The following is a 26,494-nucleotide window of genomic DNA, read 5'->3' as shown; positions in this document are numbered from 1 at the left end:
GTCTAGTTAGTTTCCAGACATTTACGGACTGTTTTTTAAGAAGAGGAGATGATGCTTCACATTGGTAAACATGGCCCTGTCCGAACTTTCTTTTTTTTTAGACGTGTTGTTGCCATCAATTTCAAAGTACCTTATTTTTTTCTTAAAAAAGTAAATATTATCAGTTTATGATTTTGATGTGTTTTTTAATTTTCTATTGTGAATAAAATATGCGTGTATGGGATTTGCAAAATATTGCATTCTGTTTTTATGTAGATTTTACACAGTGTACCAACTTTTTTATAAATGGGCTTGTGAGTAAGAAAACAATCAGTTCTGGTATGAATAACAAAAGAAATGTTTTAATGTAGCGAGTATAGCTAAGTAAGTGGTGCTGTGTTGCGGCTGTGGAGTATACAAAGAGTCACAGACTTGGTGGTTCTTCGTTATTCAAGAGAAGCCTTGTATTTTTTTCAGTGAATAGCAGAGAGGCGGGCAGATGATATCACGATCTATGATGAAGAAGCACTAAGCCCATTATAGCATACCATATCGTTCTGTAATGGAAATTATTTAACCCCTTCATGACCAGGGTAAAAAAAAAAAAAAAAAACTTAACGCTGAAGCCCATTTTTGCAACTTTGACGTGTTAGTAAAACTGACAACTCATTAAAACTTCATAGTGCATATCCAGGTGAGTTATACTTTGTTTTTTTTTTCAGGACAGACTGGGCTTTCATTTGGTGGGAAATGTTAAATGATATTTCCTGACTGTTTTTGTTTAATATGAAAGGGAAACTGGTCCAAAATGGTAAAAAAAAAATGTTAGCTGTATATATTTTTATGCCATTATCATGACCCACCACCAAACCATGTCCCACCACCAAAAAAGCCTTCAAAAACAAACATTCTCCTACTCCTGACATTTACAGTGATACCACATGTGTGAATGTGATTTGTTTTTTGTACCCATAGTAGGGCCAAGAAACAATAGTGCACTGTCACTAAATATAAAGCCTTTTTTTTTTTTTTTTTTTCTTAAATAGGCACGCCAGGCTGCTTCGAAAAAAATTACAAATACTGTAGAGTACTCTAGCTGCTGATTTTTAATATTAGGGCACCTACCTGTGCAGGCATCCAGTGGTGTCCTCACCTCAATCGGCTTTCGGGCGTTGGCACCCCCATCTTGACTAAGGAAAATTAGCAGTGAAGCCTTGCGGCTTCACAGCCAGTTTCCTACAGCAAATGCGCGAAGCGCGCTGCGCTTTGTGAATGGGCCGCAATCTCCTGGGACCTGTGAAGTGTCTGAGTAGGCTGTGGAGGAATCAGGGAAAGCTGGAAGTGGGAGCAAGTACATGTCAAAAACCAGGTACCTGCCCCCCCACACCCACAAAAAAAAGGTGCCAAATGTGAGGCAGACAAGCAGAGCTTACCCTTTTGGGTGGAGCTCTGCTTTAACCACCAGAAGATTTACCCCCCCCTTCATGACCAGGCCATTTCCGACACGGCACTGCGTTACTTTAATTGACAACTGTGCGGTCATGCAACGCTAAAAAAAAGTAGTGAGTGAAAATCTTTTAATAAAGACAACAGTTCTTGTGACAACTGTCTAAGAACTGCATTTCCCTCACTTTGTAGATTTTACTTTACTTCCTGTCCTGTTTTCAGTACAGAAAGTGAAGATAAATCTCTGCAATCAGACACAGATCCCAAAAATAACCCTTCCCTACTAAAACTGAAAAAACATTTTTGGCTGCACATACACATTAAATAAACAGAGCACCTAACAGTGGACAAAGAACATTAAAGCATCAATCAGATTTTCATGCTGAACTGATCTGCAGGCTTCATGTACAACAGAAAGAGAGTATATATTAAAGCAAGGAATAGACAGTCACCTTATTCTGTAACATTACTTGAGTTTTATCTGGAGTTAGATTGACATCTACAAATAAAGCCGGGACAACAATATTCATGAAAAACACAGGATAGGAACGAGATGTTGTATGCTCGCTATAGTAGGATCGAACCATCTAAAAAAAATAAACAAAAGAAAAACAGTAAGAAATAAATGATGTTGTGAAATAGGTATACAGTAGTTCTAAAAAACTGATACATAACATATCCACGGTGCTTGATCCATTAGCACAAAAAGGCAAGTCAATGCCTTGTTGCCAAAATCAAATAATTTTTACATGAGCTTTAGAAAAACTCCAAGTGATACAATAGTTACCCATCTGTGAAATAAAAAGTCATTATTAACATACCAGTATAGTATTGAGCATAAAGCATACCCATGGAACACATTACCAGGGGGAAAATAAAATATAAAAACCTAAAAGGGAATTTTAGATAATAATTTGTTAAACAATAGTTTAAACCAAACATTATTCAAAGTATCTAATCTTAATTTAGCATTGATGATGCAGGTAATCATTACTTTTTATCCTCTGGACACAGATGATAACCATGAACCACAGATGGACATTTAGCTAGTATTCCCTAATCCTAATGTAAGAGTTCTGGTTTCTCCTTGGTGGTTGATGTATAACACTGTTGTGGCATTGTCCAACTGGATTGACCTTGCAGTCGAGAGTTCCAGTGTTGCAGGAACAACTGAATCACTCTGAATAAGCTACAGAACATTGATTTGGAGACAAGCTTTTTCCAAAAGTGCCCAATACTAAGAGGGTATCCAGGACACCTCTCAAAGAAGACAGGATGGAATTTGTCAGGAGAACCTTCCAAACCAATAGGAGGAAGCATTTTCCTGACCCCTTGCTGGACTCATGACCCACCTTGCCAGGGCAAGCCTGGTTTTGCAGGTCTGGCATATTTGGCAGTCAGGGACAGAGCCCTCCTGTCCCACACAGACAGAACATTCAGTTGCAAAAGTCTGCAGTGAAATTGAGCATGCGGAACTGCCTTGAAGGAGGCCACCATTAAGCCCAAAACCCTTATGCAAAAGTGGAGGATCAACCGACTCCTCCACTGCAAAGTCCAACACCAGGACCACAGGGGTCTAAAGTTTCTCCGGAGGGAGGAAAACCGTGAACCCTTGAACAGGGCATACTTAGGATCTTCCTGAAACTCTGCAGGGCCTGAACAGTCTGCCCCAGGTCAAAGTACATGTAAACTACCTCACAAAGGACCAAAAATAGTGTCCTTAAGAGTTTCACCCAAAAGTGGAACTTCCGCTCATTTGCTTCCACCCCCCCCCTTGGGTTCCACATTTGGCACCTTTCAGGGGGGAGGGGCGAACGGGTACCTGTGTTTGACAGGTACCCCTTCCCCACTTCCTCAGAAGTTTGGCCCCCTCCTCCTTCCCCTGCCGACAAGCCAATCCGAATGCGCAGCGTGCTTCGCGCACGCGTGGTAGGGACCCACCCGTGAAGCCGCAAAGGCTGCTGTTACGACATCGCTGGACTCCAGGACAGGTAAGTTTCCTAATATTAAAAGTCAGCAGCTACAGTATGTGTAGCTGCTGACTTTCATTTTTGGAGGGGGAGGCTGGAACACCGCTTTAAATTTGGAAGATTTCAGTACACAACTTGTCACATACCAAGTCCTTAAAAACGGACAAGATACAATCCCCATTCTTCTTATCCCAATGTGCAAAAGCAGCTGCAGCTAGATGAAAATCAGAGGTGGACTCTGGAGGAAAGAGTGTGGGTGCCCATTTACAGGCCCTGCATTCTGAGTAAGCAAACATGGCTATAATTTTTTCCCATAAACTTAGGCATATACTCTGGATAAGCAGGAAAAGGGGCCAGCCCCCAAAGGGGTTAAAAAGGCCCCTGAGTAGGGTAGCGACAGGGGACAGTGGTCTGGGCTTTTAATGTCAGGAACCCTAGGAAGTGCTTTTAAAAAACATCCCTAAACCGTTAGCCGATTGTAAGCCTTTCTTATTTTCCTAGGACAAACTGAAAGGATAAGCTAAAAGTGGAAAGGGTTATACTGGGCTCTCCTCGTAGTTTTTGTTTGCCAGTATCCAGTCTGTTGAAGACAGTAGCATAACCCTATGCACTTGACAACTCAACCTGTGTAGCAAAATGTATGATTAGGAAATTAGGATATCTTAAAGTGATTGTAAATCTTTAATTATTTTGAAATAATATGCAATGGTTTTGCACAGACAAGCCCTGGTCCCCCTCTTCCTGGGTCCCCTGCCAGCATTCCTGGCTCCCCCCCCCCACCCTACCATAGCAAGCTGCTTGCTATAGGGGCACGGATACTGATCCCAAGCTAGCTCCGTGTGCTCCCCCCTTACTGACTGTGCTCGACAGCAGCATGAACCAGTGGCTCTGAGCCTATGCAGAGGGAGAGAGAGCCGAGAGAACTGCTGCTCTCATTCACATCGCTGGATCGATATCGGGTTAAGGCAAGTATAAGGGTAGGATGCACTCAGGTTTTGTTTACCTTAATGCAGAGAAAGGAGGACATCTCTTAGGTGAGACATTTGATAAGTTCATATAGGATGTTACAGGAGGAAAGGTCCCCCTCTTCAGCAGCTTCTACCTCCTAAAAAACACAGAGTGCTACATCACTCTCCCCAGGCTTCAAATTCAAAGCCAAAATGCAGCCCTTACTTTGGGTACAAGACTTGGAACACACAGCCCACCGGGTCTGCTATAAAGCTTTCTCCACAGTGCTTTCTGCATTTTGCAGTAGGAGACCAACACTTTCAATATGCTGCACTGCCATTTGGCCTATCCTCTACACCCACAATATTAAAAGTTGCTTTCACCCCTACTCACCTTCTTAAAAACTCCTGGGGTTCTAGGTTAACAGGTAATGACAACCTTCTTCTGAAGCATTCATCACCTTCATAACTGTCTGCAAACATCCAAAACTTTACTGATTTTTCAGGCTTTCAACTGGGCAATAAGCTTTCAAAAGTCTGCCCTTCAGTCTTCTCTTGGTCTGGAACACCTAGGCCTCATCCTAGACACAGCCCAGGCAAAGGTTTTCCTTACAAGTTTCTCTCTCTCTAAGGTTATATGCTTGGACCTTGTGATCCGAAAGACATTCCTCAATGAGATTCTCCATGAGAGTCCTAGGCAACATGACTACTTCATTTGAGACTGTTCCCTTCACCCAGTTTCCCTCTTAACCCCTTCAACACAATTTTCTATTGGTCTGGAACAAACACTATTATCATCATTGCTTCTCTCTAGTTAAGTTAAGTTAAGAATGTCCTAGCTTGTTGGATTGCCAATCCAGCCTTGAAAAATGGGAAAATTAGGGTTTCTTCCACCCTCATGAGAGGTAATAACAATAGATGCCAGCCTCACAGGCTGGGGAGGAGTGTTCTTTTACACATAGGGGAACCTGGTCACCCAACCCAGTGAAGCAAAGCTCTCCAACCAAATCTTGGAGCTCAGAGCAATAAAACTGGCTATGCAACCACTCGACCCCTCTTCTCCAGGGACACCATTATTATGCAATCAAACAATGCCAAGGCAGTAGACTATGACAATCATCATTGGCAACCAGAAGTCAGGCAGTATTGAATAAAGTAAGTCTGATCATCTAGATAGAAATGCACTCTCTGTCATCTACTAATTTTCTGCTGTTCAGAAAATTAGTAGATGAGTAAAATATTAGAAGGCATACTTTCCAGTCATCACAACCTGGACCAAGGTGAATGGTCCCTTCATCCCAACATCTTCTATCTCCTATATCAGAAAAAGGGACTCTAGATGTTGACATCCTGGCCTCCAGGATAATATAATGTATGCTTTCCCTATAGTGTAGATTTTTCATCAACTCCACCACAAATTAGAGGAAGAGAAGAAATTGGTGATTCTTATTGCAATGTGGTGAACCACAAGAACCTTGAACACGGGCATGCTGTCTCAAGACCTCCCATATCATCCTGCTTCTGGCTTTAACAGCAGTCATTGGCTTTAACAGTATGGCTGTTGAAGCCTAGCTTTTACGGACAAGAGTATATCTACTGTACCTGGAGATCCTTTTTCGCCTGGTGTGAGCACAGGCATTTCAAACCCAGAGACTACTCAGTACTTTGTATTCTAGCTTTCCTGCTTTCCATCTGGTTCTCTCTTCCCTGCAGAAATCACCCTTTGAACCCATTAGGAAATTCCTCTTGGATGACCTTCCCTGCAAAAAAGCCTTCTTGGTGGCTATCATGTCTGTCAAACATGTTTCAGAGTAAGCGGCCCTCTCCTGTAAGTAGCCCTACCTAATGCTTCACAAGGACAAAGTGTTCCTATGTCCAAAACCATTCTTTCCCTGTATAGATGGTACCAGCCTTCCACCAGCTAACCTGAGTCCACTTAGGGTATGCTTTTACTCTTTGTATGAAGTGTTTTAAGAGATGAAAATGTATCTATTTCTTAGGTACACATATACAGTGATAATTATAGCATTTCTTTTGTGCTGAGAGCCCTTTCACACTTTTTGGTGTAATATTTGGTATTTACATGCTATGTGTTAGAAATCGCTTATAAATGGACAACTTTGTGAAAAAAAAAAAAAACATTTTTTTTTTAATTTTCTTTCCACATTTTCCAAAAACTTGAGGAAAAATTACATGTTCAAAAGACTCATTAGGCCTCACAGAATATATGTTGGTGTGTTTGCTTTACAAAATGGGGTAATTTTGTGGGCGTTTCCATTGTCCTGGTGCTCCAAGGCCTTCAAACGTGTAAAGCCCCTTTTACACGGGAGCCTCCGTTTGTTAGGATCCGCTTGCTCAGAGGGGGATTGGCTCTCTGATTTCCGCTGAGCAGGCAGATGACAGGTCCATCTCCGCTCACTGTGCAGTGTGGAGACTGACACAGTCCCACTCTCCCCTATGGGGAAATTGGGTAAGAAACAGACTGCCTGTCTGTTTTTATCCAATCATATTCGATCCGCTAGACAGGATCGAATCGGATAGCAGCAGATGTCAGTGGACATGTCACTGCTGACATCTGCCGCTCCATAGGGGAGACTACAAGATCCCATCAGGTCTGCCTGAAAAACCGAAAGGCGGACCTGATCGGACAGCCCGTGTGAAAGGACCCTAATAGGTAGTCAAGAAATTAGATGTGTAATTTATGTTCCTAGAACACCTGACGGTGCTTCTTGCATGTAGGGTCTCTCTATGTGGCTCGGCTGCGAAAAAGTCTCACACAAACTCAGGAGGAGTAGCAGATTATGTTTTGGGGTGTATGCATATGCCGTGTGAGAGAAATAAACTGTTAATATGACAATTTTGTGAAAAAAAAGAAAAACATATTGCAAAGAATTGTGAGAAAAAAATTGCAACTTCAAAAAAATTAAAACGCCTCTTACTAAATACTTTAGAAAGTCTACTTTCCAAAAAGAGGTAATTTGCGGGGTATTTGTACTGTCCTGGCTTGTTAGTGTCTCAAGAAATTAGATAGGCCGTCAGTACATCAGGTGTGATCAGGTGTAATCAATTTTCAATAATTGGCATCATAGCTTGTAGACTCTATAACCTTCACAAAGACCAAAATAATATACACTGATTTGGGTTATTTTTACCAAAGAAAAGTAACAGTATAAATTTTGGTCAAAATAGTATTAAGAATAATTACTAATTTGCAAAATTTTATAACCAAAACAAAGAAAAATGCATTTTTTACAAAATTTTCGGTCTTTTTTATTTATAGTGCAAAAAAATAAAAAACCCCAGTGGTGATTAAATAAGCTCTATTTGTGTGAACAAGGACAACAATTTTATATGGGTACAGTGTTGCATAACTAATTGTCATTCAATGTGTGAGAGTGCTGAAAGCTAAAAAGTGGCCTAGTTAGGAAGGGGGTATAAGTGCCCAGTAGGCAAGTGGGTAAAATAGATGAAAATGTACAGGTTATTTAGAAAAACGTTTAAGGCTATAGCTAACCTAAAATAGTTGCTTAGATGACTAAAGAAATTACTATTCACAGATAAACATGCCTTGTCAATGGAAAATCATGGAAAATCCCAGGGAAACCATAAGGTAAGGGTCCCCAGCCCCTGAGCCATGGACCGCTACTGGTCCATGGCCTATTGATGACCAGGCCGCACAGCGGGAGGTAATCAGCGACCGCGGTCCGGACAGCATTATCACAGACTGTGGTTATCGTTCACCTCCTGCTATGCAGCCATGCCTGTGTCTCCTCTCCCGGCTCTCCTGCCCCGCCAACGATGTCATCCTATCAGCAGAGCAGGGTCTGGGAGGAGCTGGAGATCTGCACAGAAAGTGAGAGTCTTTTCATATGAACAAGTGGGTAATCAACCGCTTGATAATATAAGTTGGGCAGCTCCTGCCCTCCATCCAGATCTGTAGCTCCTCCCGCCCCCTGCCCAGATTATAGGATTTGGGAGAGGAGACACAGGCTGAATCCTGACTCTGCCTTGCCGAAGGCAGGACTGTGCAGGGGTGGCAGAGAGTAAAAGGAGGCACTGTGATTAGAGAGATAAGGGGGGTGGGGATGACTGCAAGGGGCACTGTGATGGGGGGGGGGGGGTGGCTGTGATTTCTAGGGGTACTGTAATGTAAATGATTTTCACAAACATCATCTACACCCCCCCCCAAAGGTCCCTTGAAAAAGTGACTGCCATGAAACTGCCCCTTGGTGCAAAAAAGATTGATGACCATTGCCATAAGGCATTAAAATTCAGTCTTTTAATTCTAAAAACTGAAGGGCAGTATAAAATTTCTACAAATCAAGAATGCTCTAAACAGAAATACGCTAATAAGGTATGAAGAACAGTTCTAGGAAATAGAGCCAAACAAGAGTTTTCTTATATTTGGTAAGATTTCGGCTGGTGTTTGCAGCAAGTACAGTTCTTGCTTCCCTGTATTGCACATTTGCTTTAGAAAAAAATATTGGAGTGCTTGAGCAATTTAGTCTGCATTCCTTCCATGTCATATTCAGTAAAGCACTATAGCATATTAAAAACTGGAACAGATAAAAACAGTGCACATGTATAAAACACAAAAAGACAAAAAGAAAAACAAATAGTATTGTCTACAGTTACCTTCAATATTTCCTTGTGATAAACTGGTCGCTCGTTGATGAAAATAAAACTCCTTTCTGAGCTTGAAGAACTAGTCACACTGCTGTCTGCTTCTCGCTTTGGAAGAAACCCATGAATTCTGATCTGCTAACATAAGAAAGGATAAATATATTCTGCTCTAGGGGTGGCCACAGCCATACTATTTCTCACCTATGTGATAGCCCAATGTAATAAGTAGGTAAGGTAAGAGTAAGACTTAGGAGGGCAAATATTTCCAACTTGATACCATGGGCTTATTCGTGTTTTTTCGATTTACAAAATAGAAGTCGGTGTCACCAATGCAAGACTTACGTCGCTGGCTGCAGGGGATTTACACATACTTCTGGCTGCTACAGTGGGAACACATCCAGCAGTGAAAGGGTTAATGACGAATGTGCTGGTTTAGCTTACTGGTCCTATTGCAGCCAGGACAGGCAAATGCCTCAGCGTCTCTTATTTTCAGCACAACATCTACCTGCCTATGACCAGATCCATGTAAAAAGCATAGCTAAACCCAAAAATAAAAATGTTATATGCTGCAACTTACCAGTCAGCTTTTCCTTTATTTCTAACATAAACATATGTACCTTTGCTCAACCCTATTACATGGTGGGATGATGAGACTAGTAATTTAAAGAAACAAGATAAAAATATTCACACTGTTTTTAAACTCACGGGAACAAGAGGTATCTACTGTACTTGCTAAAAAAAATGTTCTTAGCCTAAAGAAAGAAAACAAAAGAAGCCACCACATCTAAGAACTGGTTAACTGCAATATATTACATTTTTGCTTTGGGGTTTAGATTTGTTCAATTCCTGTTTTAAAGTTTTGCTTTAAGTGCCAGTTCACATTTCTGCGATCACAGAGATCGCATGTAATTCGGAGCGCACTGCTCCTAAAATTGCATGCGATCTCTGTGCGGTGCAAATTCAGCCATACAGTTTGTATGGCTGAATTCCCACCGCAATCGCACCCAACTCGCACAGGACCCTTTTTTTGGTCCGCAGCAGAATCGGATCGCATGGTGGTTCACACTAGTGCGATCCAATTCTGTGCGAACTTTCAGATCGCACTGCGATATGCGATCTGATCTGGGGATGTTGTTAACTTTTAATTCACACCCCCAGCGTATCGCATATGGCAGTGGGAACTGCCAGGGGTGCGGATGCGAAACAGGAAATCGCTGTATATTCGCAGCGTTCCCGCATCGCAGAAATGTGAACCGGCAGTAATACATGCATCACAACAAATAGGCTAAATAACATATTCAGCTACATGTGTTCGCTACACTTCTGTGTACTCCTTGAAACTCCCTGTGTACACTTAATGCATCCTTTTTGTATCATTTTCAAATTTGGTGAAAACCTTGATGTCCACTTGTTATGGGGATCATTTAAAGGACAACCTTTTGAACCTTTGGAGAAAAAAAAAAAAAAACGCAACAGGGACAGTGTACTTGTAAAGGCTGTATGGCTCCAGGCAGGGAAGACAAAGAAATACAAAAGCAATTTTTACACCAGTTTTCCAAGCACTGATTGGCAAGTAGTAAGTCCAGAAATACACTCACCTTCACTTTAGTTTGGAGTGAACACAACTATGTATGTTGGCAAGAAAATATACAGATCTCTGGCAACAGGAAATATTACATTAGCTACTGAATGTCCACAAAAATTGTCCAGCATGCTTAAAGTGATACTAAAGTCTTGATATTTTTTCTTTAAAAATAACAAACAGGTTACACTTATCTGCTCTGTTGTCTGTTGCAGTGTTTTTGCACAGAGCAGCCCAGATTCTCCTCTTTAAGGGTCCCTCGCCAGGTCCCTTGGCCCCTCCCTTCTGTCAAATGTCCCCACAGCAAGCAGTTTGCTATGGGGCACCCGAGCCGAGTCACAGCTCTATATGTCCATTCAGATAAGGAGCCGCGGTTTGCCTCATCCCAGTTCTCTTCTGCTTGGCTAACTGACTTTGATTGACAGCAGCAGGAGCCAATCAGGATGGAGAATTCCGGGCGGTCGAGGCACTCGTGGACATCGCTGGATCAAGATGGGGCTCAGGTAAGTGTTAGGGGGGCTAAGGGGGCTGCTGCAAACTGAAGGTTTTTTTTATCTTAAAGTGATTGTAAAGTTGTGTTTTTTTCCCTATACCTCCTCTGTGCAGTTGGTTTTGCACAGAGTGGCATGGATCCTCCCATTCTCGGATCCCTCTTCTGTGATCCTGGCCCCTCTCTCCTGTTCAGTGCCCCCCAAGCAAGAAGCTTGCTATGGGAGCACCCAAGCCAAGTCACAGCTCCCTGTGTCCATTCAGATATGGAGCCCGGACCCGGACCCACCCTTCTCTCTCCTGATTGGCTAGCTAGCTTTGATAGATCACAGCGGCAGCCAAAGGTGCCGCTGCTGTGTCTCAGCCAATCAGGAGGGAGAATCTCAGATGGCTGAGAAATATGTGGACATCGCTGGACAGAGAGGGATCTTAGGTAAGTATTAGGGGATGCTGGGGCGGCTGCTGCACACTAAAGGCTTTTTATCCTAATGTATAGATCGCATTAAAATAAAAAAAACCTTCTGACTTTACAACTCCTTTAACACATAGAATGCAATAAGATGCAAAACCTGCCTTTAGAATCAATTTAAAACTGGGTTCAATGAGCTTGAAATGGAGTGAAAAGTTCTGTTCTGCTCAACTGGAGGATAATGGCATGAAAAATATAAGCAACCCAAATGGCCAAGTATATAACATCTACATGTTTAATAAAAAATACTAACCTCTGAATCATCTTGGTGTTGGAAAGGAACCATACTGTTCATGACTGTTGTCCCCAAAAGTGACATTAGTGCCATTTTGTGATCTGATACTTTGTTCTTCTGCCATATAACCACCTATAACAATAGATCATATAATTTAGAATTATGAAAAAGTGTCAGAAAAAGTGCAAAGAGGCAGAAAAAGGTGCACACACATACTACACACATAGAAGTTTTCTATTAAAAGTTAAATATAAAATACAGTGGATATGAAAAGTCTACACACCCCTGTTGAAATGTCAGGTTTCTGTGCAGTAAAAAAACGAGACAAAGATAAATCATTTCAGAACTTTTTCCATGTTTAATGTGACCTATAAACTGTACAACTCAATAAAAAAACAAACTGAAATATTTTAAGGGGGGGATAAAAATATAAAACTAAAATAATATGGTTGCATAAGTGTGTACACCCTCTCATAACTGGGGAAGTAGCTGTGTTCAAAATTTAGCAATCACATTCAAACTCATGTTAAATAGGAGTCAGTACACACCTGCCCTCATTTAAAGTGCCTCTGATTAACCCCAAATAAAGTTCAGCTGTTCTAGTAGGTCTTTCCTGACATTTTCTTAGTCGCATCCTACAGCAAAAGCCATGGTGTGCAGACAGCTTCCAAAGCATCAGAAGGATCTCTTTGTTAAAAGGTATCAGTCAGGGGAAGGGTACAAAAGGATTTCCAAGGCATTAGATATACCATGGAACACAGGGAAGACAGTCATCATCAAATGGAGAAAATATGGCACAACAGTGACTATTACCAAGAACTGGACGTCCCTCCAAAATTGATGAAAAGATGAGAAGAAAACTGGTCAGGGAGGCTATGGTACATGTGACAACACTCTTCCGTATTCTTCATATGTCTGGGCTAATGGGGTAGAGTGGCAAGCCTTTTCTTACGAAGAAAAACATCCAAGCCCGGATACATTTTTTCAAAAACACATCTGAAGTCTCCCAAAAGCATGTGGGAAAATGTGTCATAGTCTGATGAAACCAAGGTTGAACTTTTTGGCCATCATTCCAAAAAAAGATATGTTTGGTGCAGGTGCAAAAACAACACTGCACATCACCAAAAGAACACCATACCCGCAGTGAAGCATGATAGTGGCAGCATTATGCTTTGGGGCTGTTTTTCTTCAGATGGAACAGGGGCCTTAGTCAACTTGGAGGGAACTATGAATAGTTCCAAATACCAGTCAATATGGGCACAAAACCTTCAGGCTTCTGCTAGAAAGCTAAACATGAGGAGGAACTTTATCTTTCAGCATGACAATGACCCAAAGTATACACCCAAATCAACAAAGGAATGGCTTCACCAGAAGAACATTTACGTTTTCGAATGGCCCAGCCAGAGCCCAGACCTGAATCCGATTGAAAATCTGTGAGGTGATCTGAAGAGGGCTGTGCACAGGAGATGCCCTCGCAATCAGACAGATTTGGTGTGTTTTTGCAAAGAAGAGTGGGCAAATATTGCCAAGTCAATATATACCATGGTGATCGACTCATACCCAAAAATAATGTAATAAAATTAAAAGGTGCTTAAACAAAGTATTAGTTTAAGGGTGTGCACACTTATCCAACCATATTATTTTAGTTTTTCATTTTTACTTCCCTCCCTCCTGTTGAGTGCCCCCACAGCAAGCAGCTTGCTATGGGTGGCACCCAACCCAAGCCACAGCTCCTTGTGTCCATTCAGACATGGGGCCATGGCCAGGCCACGCCTTCCTCTTTCCCTTTATTGGTTTACGGACTTTGAATGACAGCAGCGGGAGCAAATGGTGCTGCGCTGCCTTCGCACAAATGAGGAGGGAGAGTCCTGGGCAGCCTCGACACTCCGCTGGATCGAGATGGGCACAGGTTAGTATTAGGGGGCTGAGGGGGGCAGCTGCCCACGGAAGGTTTTTTATCTTAATGCATAGAAAGCATTGAGGAAAAAACCTTCTGCCTTTACAACCACTTTAAATGCCAAAGCAGATTTTGGGCAAAATAAAATTACTAAATAGCATTGCCTTAACTATTTTATTTGCTGAAAGAAATAATACATTTCCTTATATAGCCTGTTCAGGTTTTTCAATATACAGTATTTAACCAAAAATGTTCATTGCTGTCATTTACCTCTCAACAGTAACTCATCAACATTGGGTCCAAAAAGATAATATTCTTTAAAACTACTTAACAATGTTCGAGTCCATTTGTAAAACACTGAGTAACCATGCAGAGAGGTAAACACTGCACTGCCATCAACCTCAGCACTAAATTCATTTTCTGTGAACAATGAGTTATACTGTAGATTTCCCCCTTGCAACAGTGAGTACTGTAGCTTGTTAAGGAATACATCAGTCCCTTTTAAACTGAAGCCAAAATGAAAGCAGAACTCAAGAAACAAAATATACCAAACCACCTAAGGGTCCTTTTACACGGTCCGCATTCCGTTGCGGACCGTGCTCTGCTCAGCGGTGATTGATCCGCCAATCCCCGCTGAGCAGGCAGGTGACAGCTCCGTCTCCGCTCTGTGTGCTGAGAGGGAGGTGTCAGAGCCCCGCTGCTATCTATGGGGAATCAGATGAGAGCGGACCGCCTGTCCGCTTTCATCCGATCCCATCCAATCTGATCCCCTGGACGGATGGAAAATAGGGTTTCCATCCGTCCGGATTTCACGGACAGGATCGGATGTGGATGGCAGCGGGTGTCAGCGGACATGTCTCCGCTGACATCTGCTGCCCCATAGGGATGCATGGAGGATCCGATCAGATCCGCCTAAAAAACTCACAGGCGGATCTGATCGGACCGCCCGTGTGAAAGGACCCTTACTAAAATATTGCATATCTAATAAAATATAATTGTTAGTGCCTTCTTACAGTGTCACCCATGACTAAACCCACGTTTACTGGTTGCAACCACCGGCCTTTAACATCTGGGTATATTCGGTGACATTTGCTCCTTTCCAATGTCATCAGAAGGCCTAAAGGGGTCATGGACACCTTCAGTGACGTTGCTGCGTTGGATGGGAACATTAACTAATTAAAGCTATGCTCAATTCCTGCAATCCCACTATTCAAGAAAAGTTGAAGACCTGTATGACACAATGCTATGGGACTGAGCTTCACAACCAACAATACTTTTAAGGAATATAAGGAGCAATGAAAAATATGAGAGAACATCTAATGCTTTTATTAGTAGGTTTACTTTTTTATTTATGTGACACTTTAAAGTGTATGTAAATCCAAAATCTTTTCTTTTTTCAGTATGTTTGTCATCATGCTTCACTGTATGTAGGTCTCTTAAGCAAATTATATTTTGTGAATTTGTTGCAAAGCCTGATGATTCTGCCAGATTCAGCACTTTCTTTTGCAGGCTGACAAGGCTATTAGATGCAGCATTTTCAGGATTTCGTGTGTGCCAATTCAGTTGTCTGTTGGGCAGCCTATCAACTTAACTTGTTAGACAGCCTAATGTCCAACTGAAGGGGTGGACACACAGACTGGCCGCAGACTGACCACACTGCTGCTAATTGTGAAGTAATGGCTTAGCATTGGTAGCCTGTAACAGGAAATGCTGTTAATAGCAGGATCTCTGTCGGAAATCCAACATTCGCTGGATACGCCAATGGACACCTGGTTGGCTTATCAGATCTACCACTTTCTAAAATACACTATCGCCAAACATGGAGAATTGTGGAATTTAAAGACATATGTCTGGACACATCCGTCCACACAGTTTGTCTTGGCTACACAAACTTCTAGTCGCCCCCCCGAAGGTTTTGTTTCATCAAACATACGTAGGCGAAGGAGGCAACCCACATGACTTTCTCCCCTTGCTCAGGTGGTACAACAATTTGTTTACACATAAATCCTCCATCGCTAACAAGTCTCAGGAGCAGGGCTTCAAAATATTATTGCGTTAGTATAGCGTCACCTCAACCCTGCATAAGATCTCCCCGAACACAGCCAGGCTTTGCTGGACATGTGGCTGAGAGGACAGTACTTAATTGCAAATTTTCTGGGTTGCCCATTAATTTGCCCCTTTTGGGACCAAATATGTCAGTTTGTTGTATGGCTCATGGCAGTAAAACTTGGTACTTGCCCTTTGAGCTACTTACTTCATCTCAACATGGTATTGCTCTCGCTGTACAAATCTTCACTTATGGTACATTTGTTAAATACAGCCAGAGCTTATATCCCCGCCCTCTAGAAACAACCTGTCACTTCCCTCATTGCTCTGTGGCTGTCTAAAGTTAAACAAAGCATAGAACACCTTACAGCTACCTTTCACAAAATGTCGTGACACATAGTATTTTCTGCTCTGCTGCTTAACAGTCGCCTATACTGGGTAGTCCTAGCCCCTCAAACCTACAAAATTTAGCCTAGAACTTTTAGTAGATCTATGCCCACTTTCCTGGTTGAGCATTGTTGATTTTGGCTCCCTCCCCTCCTGGCTCACCTTCTCCTCTCCCTCCTCCCCCCGCCCTCCCTTTTATTCATCATTTGTTTATACCCACGTATATTCCTGTTTCCAATCTCTGATTGAATATATTTTTAAAAAAAGTATGTTGAATGGCATTGGGCTTGGATCACCAGCAGGCAGCCAACTCGGAAGCCTTGAAGGGTTCTTATAAAGGTAAACAAACACTACCTTCCTCTGTAGATCACCAGAGACTCCTGATTGGTTGTTCTTTTATCACAACTCTATGTTGTGAGCATAAATTGTATTGCTTATGTCGTTTGTTAAGGAAAGAAAATAAGATAGCAGGATCTCCAGGCGACAAACTCCAAAATGATTTCCCAAAAAGTATTTTCTTAACTATATACAGTGAGATTTGATGCCAGATATAATGAAAAATAAATTTTGGGTTCTAGCACTGAAAGGGTTACTGAAAATACATTCACAAATTCACATAACCAGCTGACTGGGTTCCTAGTATGGCCAACTGGGTGTATTGCTTGTAAACTATTCCCCAGAAAGGACATCTGAAAATACAAGCTCATAAACACTTGCATCTGTTGAGTTTTAGCAGTTCTCATGCTAGTCTTGATTTCAGTTATATATGCCTGGTGGTTGGACATCCAAGCCCTGACAACTCTAATTGAGCTGGTTTCAGCATGCAAACTGATTGTTTAAAAAAATGTGTAATTTTTAAAATGTGTACACAGACAGCTTTATAGGAAGGAAGTGCTCAGAAAACAGACTATGTTTTAGGTTTCTATTATACAGACTATAATAGCACAGTCCTACCTAAAAATGTAAAAAGGAATACTACAATATACCATACACAAATATTTCTGCCTATAGTTTGTTCAGAATTCTCCTTAGTAGGCAGAAATGTGTAGCTGGAAATTAATAACAAAGTAATAAATAAAACATTTCGGGTAAAAATAGTCGCTAAAAAATGTTTGTCCACACACACACATTTTTTTTGACATTTTATAATAAAATGAGGTTTGTTTTTTTATGTACTTGTCTAGTAGCATGCAATTTCAGTATGTTATCCAGGGGAGAGAAACATTTCTGTGAAGTTGTAGTAAAATGCATGTATGATATATTACATGTGGTCTTAATGAAGATGAAACTGTATGCAATATTCAGCAAGCAGAATGATTAAAAATTTTAATCATGCAGAAACACATTGGTGAAACAACAAAAAACTAGAAGAAAGCGTTTTACTAAACAACAGATCGCAAAAAAAAGGGTGTGGGGACTGCCAGACAGGGATATAAGTGGCCCAACACATTGCATGCTTCAACTGACTTTGTCAGGAGCAAGGATCTCATTTTTTGTACCAATGTACACTCCTCCTGCTACAGGTAGTGAGAGAAGGAGGAGGGGAAAGAGCTGAATTTTCTCAAGTTGTACAGGACACAGCTTCCTGTTGCTACGAGGGAGCCCAGAGAGTGCACATCTATGTCCAGTATACACCACCACTGCTACATATTGGTGGCCTGAGCGGGATCCAGAGTGCGAACAGAGTTGCTTTGTGTAACTGAATGGTGAGCTGCTGGGACTGGTGAGCTGCTGCTGTGGGGATTTACTATCTGCCGCTAGAGAAAGAGACTGAGCTCTTCAGGAACTGACCATACAGCAATCTAGTAGCCTAACTGTTGCCTGCAGGCTTGACTGGGACTATTCTCATGTGCACCAATGCTACAAATGTGACCCAAAGCTATCCATCTGAAGAGTTGGGACTAATCTTTGTTTATGAGGGGGCTGTGGAGCTGCAATGGCGATAACTACCCTGGTCTGTACTATGCTAAAGAGTTCATTATCAGTTGTAAAGTAGATTTGAACATGAGCTGTGAACTGAAGTTCCACTGTAAGAAACAGCAAACCCCTACCTGTCTGCTCACCTGTCTTCTCCGAAGCTGTAAATTTAGTTGCATATGCACAGCTCAGCTTGCAGTGCTGGGACGGGTCTCTGAGTGCCAGAATGACTAGCTCTTTCACATGCGCAGGAGTGACATGATCCTCCACTGGCCAATCAAGAGGCCCAAAGACAAGCACACAGAAGAAGATGCCGGCACCGGTGAGGGACAGTTGGAAAGGTAAGTATTCACCCTTAAGTTTCCCTTTAACAAATGATTAACGATTTAGAAGCCAGGCTTCTCTATTTCATGTCATTGAGAATAGATTTAGACAGTCCTAAGCCTTTCTATTTGGACGGACTCATTCTGAAATAGCTCAGAAATGCTTGCAGTCAGCCAGCAGCCTCCTCAGAAACATCTAAAATTTAACAAAGAGTGGACAAGTCAGGAGTAAGTAACCTAGAGTTCAGGGGGTCAGTAATATGTAATGTAGAGTGAAGGAGTCAGGAACAAAAACCCAGATTTCAAGGGCCAGTAGTATAAGGTAGAGTGCAGGGGTAAGGAGTAGGTCATGTAGAGTCCAGAGGTTAAAAGTGTTTGTCAAAAACAAATGTTCTTTTTTTCATCTTTTTTTCTATTGGTTATGGGAGACTGGGAATGTGGTGTGTACCAAATGTTCTAGAAAAATAGTTGTTACTCATCATCCCGCTGACTAAAAATTGTACTTTAACAGGGAGTTCACATTTTTTCCTTGCTGCGCTTCCACATTCCTACCAGCTGGACTAACCCACTGTTCTCAAGTCACTGCAGGTACAGCAGGAGGCAGCGGTAGGGACCTTCTGTCATAGGAAAGAGTCACCTGGTGGGACTGAGCAGCGAGAGGGAGAAAGTAAAACACTGAGGACAGGGCCGCTGATAGGGGGGACCACTGGTCCTGTTGTAGAGGGCCAAAGCCGACAGGGGGGCCCACACAGGGAGAGAGATTAGTGGCAGATGACAATTGTGTCTCTCTTCCTACAGCAGATGAAGGCTGCTCCCATCCCCCTGCCAGCTTTTATCTGCAAGAGGAAGAGAGACACAATTTTTTTGCTCCCTGCAGTTCTTCCAATACTCCTTGTCCCAGCCTGTATATTTTTTCATCTCTCTCCGCCTTTGCTCTGTCTTCCTGATACAGCTGATCAGCTGCATTCCCATGCGGTGAAGAGGTTTCTGTTACACCGGTTACATAGCTGCCTGTTATCTTGTCCCTGTGCAGTTTAGTGTGCTTTATGTAGCTCCCCCAGACTGCTTCCTGACCTATGCAACTTTGCTTCTTCTCCCCTACACTGTCAGTTCCCTCTGCAAAGCCATGCATCAACTCCTTCTATTTAACCATTTACTAACTGATTTGGCAGTAATAAACTCCATTTTTTATCTTGTATTTACAGGTAAGCCTATAATAGGGCTTACATGTAAGTACAGTGAATATCTCCTAAATATAGCAGCCGGTGATAGCACCGGCGCATGTGCACTGCGCTCTCAATGGATGGCATACCCTCCATTGAGAGAGCTGTGCTGTGACCATGACTCCTGCGCGCATGCATATGAGTTTCATCATCGCAGTTTGGCCAAACGACTGGAGCCCAAGAACCCAGGTAGACCAGATGAAGATGGAATCCCTCTTAGCAGTGAAAGCAAACTGCTGGAGAGATCTGTTTTTTAGGTAAGTCTGTCATAATAATATTTCACCATAGGCCCCCCCCCCCCGACTTCTTTGTTAAAAAAAAAAAATATATATATATATATATATATATATATATATATATATATATATATAATCAAAGGCTCATTCACACAGGTACTCTGGCTATGTTATGGAGGGGTTTGGACTGGAGTCACCTGTCATTCTATGGGGATGCAGTGCATGTACAAACACAGCTGCAGGCCCTAATCTGACAGGTGTGCAGGTGAGTGGCCCCCAAACGCACACTGTCTGTGTTCAGGCTGTACACCTGCATCCCCACGCCTGTCCAATTAGGACCTGCAGCTATGTTCGTACAGCTCCAGGTGGCTCAAGCCACATAAATGAACCACTGATTCACAGCACCCATGTGCATGAGTCCCAAGACCGAATTCACACACAGATTTATTTATCGGCTCAGTTTCTTTTTTGGATTTAGCAGGAATTATGTGAGGCATGTTGTATTTGTGTCTTCTAATAATGATTTTATTGTATTTTTTATCGAAATAGAGCTTTAATATTTTCTTGGGGGGGGGGGGGGCTGTCAGGTAGTCTAGACGGGGCCCTGCAATTTCCATCAGCAGTCCTGAATGAGGATAGTGAAAAGTGTCCTTTACTGATGGTTACTGAGGGGCTTTCTTCCATAACACAGGTGGTAAGTGTGCCCCCCTTCTGGTTTTAATACATTTTTATTGATTTTTCTGTGAACAGATTACAGAATGCAAATAAGTGAAAGAATAGTCAAAAATATAGCACAGACATATTTGTGCAAGAAAAAATGGTAATAAAATGAATAAAGTATAAGTAAAAATATAAGTAGTAGTTAAGACAGTGGTGTGCCTCCTTTATGGTCATTATACCCCCTTGTCCCTCTTGCTACTCAGTGGTGGTCAGTGCTCATTTATATTCAATATGCCTCTAATGTGTGTGCCTTCTGTTGGTGGTCAGTGGTTAGTGCCAGAATAGAAGCGACAATCTGCAGTAGAGACAGACAAAGAAGCTGTTCACAAGGCACAGAGCCACTCTGATTGGCTCTATGCGATCTGAGCAGTCTAATGACAGCTCAGTCATAAGCTTTCAAAGGTCACACTGGCCTCACATGTGAGTTTTCTGCAGCACAATTTTCAAATGGCACTCCAAAAAACACCTGCCTTTTAACTGGATGGAGGCATTGAGCTGCTTAAAATTCCCACCGGAGAATCTAAGGCCTCATTCATGGGGGCTTAGTTACTGATGTGATCAGCAGTGGATTATTTTGTCAGCAGCATTTATCCCATGGGTAGCAGGCAATCAGAAGGGGATATGAGCTGCATCCATTGGTTGCGTTACAGTTGCACTGAATTTAGTCACCTCTTAGGGTGCTCAATAGCAAGCAGTATCGCTTGCCAACTGCGTCATGCTCCATTTGTTTTATTTTTTTGCTGAGCCAACAATGTGTATTGGGCTGTCTGGTGGTTATTACTTGGTTTTGACAGGTGGCTGAAGCGATTAAAAAAAACTTGCCTAAACCGTCTAAATTTTGATGTCTGACACTGCCCATGTCAAAAGGGCTTAAGTTGGGTTAGAGTTGGTTTCAAACAGCTTATAAGGACCTGAAGTTTGTTTTTTTAGAAAGTTGTACAGGCTATCAAGATTCTGCTTTGACAGAAAATACAAGGGAAAGGTGCTGTTATTTGTTCTTTTTGAAGATAAATTTCTTCACAATGTCTTCAGCTACAGAAATACTTTAAGGGTCCTTTCACACGAACGATCCGATCAGATCCGCATGAAAGTTTTTCTGGCGGACCTGATCGGATGCTACATGCATCCCTAGGGGGCAGCGGATGTCATTCCGATCCTATTTGTGAAATCCGGACAGATGGAAACCCTATTTTCCATCCGTCCAGCGGATCGGATGAGAATGGACAGGCGGTCCGTTCTCATCCGATTCCCCCATAGAGGATAGCGGGGATCTGACAGCTCCCTCTCCGCACACAGAGATGGAGCTGTCATCCGTCTGCTCAGCAGGAATCGGCAGATCGATCCCCCGCTGAGCAGAGAACGGACCGCACAGTGTGAAAGGACCCTTACGGTTTGTTCAAATGTCATCTTTGATGACTAATTCCATTCTTCTGAAACATTGTTGCATTTACATGTACCTTCATGTATGAGCATGCTTGTATTTAACATATGACTTTAGGGTATTTTACAGAAACCTTGTTCTAAGATCGTATAAGAGCTGCAATGCTGATCTTCCCTATTAAAAATGCTAGTTCTGGGTTGTGAATATATAGTCTAATGGCTTTGATACTTTCAGTTAATGATCCAAAACAGCTAGGGCTCTTTCACATGGTCTGCCTCCGTAGGCGGATCCGTGTTGCTCAGCGGGGATCGATCCGCGATCCCCACTGAGCCGGCGGATGACAGCTCCGTCTCCGCTTGCAGAGCGGAGAGGGAGGTGTCACAGCCCCCGCTGCCCTCTATGGGGGATCGGATGAGAGCGGACCGCCTGTCCACTCTCATCAGATCCGATCCGATCCGATTACTGAACGGATGGAAAAATAGGGTTTCCATCAGTCCAGATTTCACGGACAGGATCGGATGCGGATGGCAGCGGGTGTCAGCGGAGGTGTCTCCGCTGACACCCGCTGCCCCATAGAGCTGCATGGAGGATCTGATCAGATCCGCCTAAAAAACTGACAGGCGGATCTGATCGGATCGCCCGTGTGAAAGAGCCCCTATGCAGATAAAAAGTTTTGACCTTCTAAGATGCATCCACACCCTGTGTCAGTGACCTGCAAAGAATTGAAGACAGATAGTCAGGAAACAAGTATACTTAGAGGAAGTTCAGCTATGGCAATATTTGAAGTGATATTTGTGCCCTGTAATAACCTGGAAGCCTGAATCCTAGAATAGATTGGGTAAGTAAAAGTAATGCTTAGTAGAGAGCTGCGCTCTCCCCTTCATTCTCTATGTCCTTTTCATAGTACGCAAGCTGGAAAAGCACATCATGACCTAGGCTAAGACAACTCACACCCTTGCCCAATTTCTTTATCAGAAGAGCATACAAATTGTTTTGAATGTGTAACTGAGAGTAATCTTTTCAAGAGTAACTAAATAAACATGATGCTGTTTATAAAAGCATATGTTTCAACTGAAGCACAGGTACAGTAATAAATCTGAGTTGCTGATTAATGCAAGGATGTTATTACACTGCTTGACCTCCTGGGTAGAAGATCTACATAACTGTAAAGAGATCACTTTAGTAAACAGCTTTCAGAAAGCTGCGAAACACGAGGACATATTAAATGCAAACTTTGTGATAGTGGATACTGCTAATAATTTACAAACATGTTGCATATAAAACAGTTTTCCACTGTATGGAAGTTGAGCATTTAATGAATTTTTGATGTGTAGTGTAAGCTATGAAGAAGCAAAATGCATAGGCTTTAATTAGGAGCTGAGTACCTGCTGGCAGAGAACCACAGGACACGATGAACAACAAGTGTCATGGGCATTTAACAGCAGCAAGAGCGTTAGGATACATCATTATACTACATCATCTCCAGGATGAGTCACAGCTACTAAACAGAAACAATCATCCTGGAGGTACAAAATGTATTATTACATTGAATTTACCTGCCCTTTCATCAATAAATAAAAAAAAAATCAAAAAGAATTTGTATTTGATGCAGCTTTGTTATAATTAGATCTTAGTCTAATAAAACAGTCCATGCTGGAATTGTTTTGCTAATAAGACTTTAATTTGTGTTTTGCAGATAAAAATGAAATAAAATATGTTCCATCAGCCTTTGGAACTTGAACATAATCTATGATCTATGAAACTGTCAATTTGTAGCAAATAAAGGTTCTAGAGCCAATGTGCTTCTTAATGCTAAAGTCTATAATTATGGGATGATATTCAATGAATTCTAAAATATTTGTGACGGTGTAGGCCTAAAAAAATTCATTTTTTTTCATTATACAGGATTTTACAGTTCAGTTACAATTAATTTCAATACAAAAGTGTTCAAAAGACCCTACTTATGAGAGCTACAGTATTTCTTTATTGGAACCTATCAAAATAAAATAAAATCCTTTCTAACAATCCAAGAATTAAAGCATAGCTCCACCCAAAAGGGTAGTTCCGGTTTAACCCTCCCCCCTCCACCTTTGCCATATTTGGCATGTAAGTTTTTTTTGGGGGGTGGGGAGTGGGTAACTAGTTCTGACAGGTATCTGCTCCCACTTCTGCACAGAATGCCCCCCCCCCCTCCATGCAAACTTCTGGGACACGTCACAGGTCCCAGAAGATTGCCTGACCATCCAGGAGGCGCAGCGCAACTTGCACATGGGCAGTGTGCACCCGGCTGTGAAGCTGCAAGCTGTCACAGCCAGGTGTCCACAGTTGTAATGCTGGCGGCGGGGAGAGAAGAGGGAGAGAATCGAGGGTTCGGGCGGCCACATTGCTTGATCCTGGGACAGGTGAGGGTGTCTTTATTAAAAGTCAGCAGCTACACACAAAAACTACTAGAGTTTTAATACACACAAAAACTACTAGAGTTCCTCTTTATTTGAAATTTAAATGCTATAGATTTTGTGCTTTTTTTATGATAAAAATTATGATTTTTTTTTTTTTGTCCATTTTGTCCCCCCAAAAATTGTAGCCTGCCCCCAAGGGATACTAACCTGTCACAGAAATCTGTCACTGAGACGACAAGACCCATCAGAAGGTATACAGTAACTACTGATATAAATTTACATAAAAAAGCAAGCAAATCCCAATCTTTGTATCATCTTCACCATCATCATCCATCAGAATTCATGTATTGAACAGTGCACAGGGAAATATGTAAGCTGCCATAGCTGATTTTCTTAAAATGAAGGTTGCCTAGCTATCATGCTGATCTTCTGGCCAGAGAAAAAAATGAAAGCTGCTAGTAGATATTGAGTGTGGCTCTTCTACCTGTAGTAGTTTTCATTGTCCCATCCTTTCTTAACAAGAAAAGCTCTGACTGTTCTGGGTAGTACAAGACCTTTTCTGCTCCAAAAATGAACAGATAGTCATACTGGTACACTGTGATGGGCTGCATTATTAGCCAGAAGATATCTATGCAGTATAAAATGTAAAAAATAGGTGAATATGCCTGGACAATAAAAATGCGAATATAATGAAAAAACACAAGATTAAGGCAGCTGTAGTATGCAAAACTTGACTGTAAAAGTCAAGTGTGACCAGGTTTCCTCCTCTTTGGTTCTAGAATGTGATTGAGACCTTACTAATGAAAGACTTTGTGTGAACCTAAACATGGATTTCTTATCTTTCAGGACATGCTTGATGCCAATACCATATCACTGAGTAGAGTTTTCTCTTTTCCAGTTACAGTGAAAGCTAAGATTTTAAATACATTTTATGAATAGGTTTGTTACATAGTTTACAAACATCTAAATTAAACATTTTTAGCAAAATTTTAAATGATTCACGAATAACCTAGTTTCACTGCTGCAAATAAAGTTTATGCTTATGTTTGTTTCATACAATATATAAACCAGAGCAAATAAAAAGCCAAGAATGAACCTGACACTACTGGATGATGATACACCATGCGGTACTTAATTTAAAGAGGCATAACTATCTGCAGATCGTCTTAGGTTTAATAAGAGGTGGCCAAATGTATCCTGTTTCAACTCTGTTTATGCACTTAAAAATGTGTGTTAATGTATTAGAACTAACCAGGCAAGCAAACATGCTTTTCACCTGCTCTACTATGCCATTTCATACTGCATTAAAACATTCAAATGATTTTTTGTCTCAACAAAATCAAGTGGCATGAAAGGTCTATAAACAATGCCAATCACAGTAAACACACACTGAATAGGCCAAAATAAAAAGTCTGTATGCATTCGGGCCCACCCAGGGATGCAAAAAAAAAAAAAAAAAAGGATCAAGAGCAGCAGTCCTCAAACTGCGGCCCTCTGAATGGTTATGGCCCGCTGACTTCCATGAACTGTCCTCTTGCAATGCCTGGGAAGCTGCTGTGTAGAGTGTCAGCGGGTGCTGAGAGCAGAAACACAAAGCAAATTTTAAGTTGGGGGAGGGAGACCCGATACGGATACCAGTGCTGTCAGGGAGGAGGTGGGGAATTATTATTCTCAAAAACCAATGCCTGCGAAGGGGGCAGGGTGATGCCAGGGTATTTTTTTCCCAATTTACCAGTCCCCACAGGGGCATCTTTGTCAGGGCTGGGCTCGCAGCAGCTCTCTTCTCTGTGCTCAAGCTGCTCAGCTGTCCATTAATTGTCAAAACTCATTGTTCCCTCAGTGGCTCACCTGGTTATCATCTGCCCGTCAGTCCTGTCTACAGCCAGCCTCTTCTGGCTATTTAGGCTGTCTTGTTCATTCCTTTGCTGCCTTCGCCTGGTCAACATATCTGGAGTTTCTCTGTTGTGTTCCTGTGAAAGACTTTGCCCGTCTGACGTCCCTTCTGGTTCCTGATTCTGTTCCTCTGCCTCCAACTACACAGATTTCTGGTTTCCTGATCACTGGCTCGTCTGACTTCCCGTTTTGGCTTCCGATCCCTGGCTTATGTTTTGACTACGTTTACTGTTCTCTTACCATTTTTTACTATTACATTCAAGGGGTGATTTTAATTGCATTTTCTGTCCTAGTCTGATTTCATAGTTCCTGACAATCTTTTACTCTCACTG

The 26,494-nt window shown here is 42.0% G+C and overlaps 1 protein-coding gene across 4 annotated transcripts in view; it reads right to left on the bottom strand.

Annotated features, from left to right (window-relative positions):
- The window catches only part of PMS1 (PMS1 homolog 1, mismatch repair system component), a 160,763-nt gene that overhangs the window by 43,525 nt on the left and 90,744 nt on the right, over nt 1-26,494 (bottom strand). For 3 of the 4 annotated variants that reach the window (XM_082260227.1, XM_082260229.1, XM_082260230.1), the window contains exons 6-8: nt 11,759-11,872; nt 8,978-9,103; nt 1,878-2,012 (exon numbers count right to left, since the gene is read on the bottom strand). In XM_082260227.1, coding sequence (XP_082116353.1) covers nt 1,878-2,012; nt 8,978-9,103; nt 11,759-11,872 — 375 coding nt within the window. The remainder of the gene's footprint in view (nt 1-1,877; nt 2,013-8,977; nt 9,104-11,758; nt 11,873-26,494) is intronic. The other variant, XM_082260228.1, reaches the window with a different exon arrangement.

This window comes from Pelophylax lessonae (assembly GCF_965119305.1).
Source record: "Pelophylax lessonae genome assembly, chromosome: 6".
NCBI classification, from domain to species: domain Eukaryota; kingdom Metazoa; phylum Chordata; class Amphibia; order Anura; family Ranidae; genus Pelophylax; species Pelophylax lessonae.
Note: the sequence above shows the minus strand (reverse complement) of the source record. Positions and strands in the feature narration are given on the sequence as shown.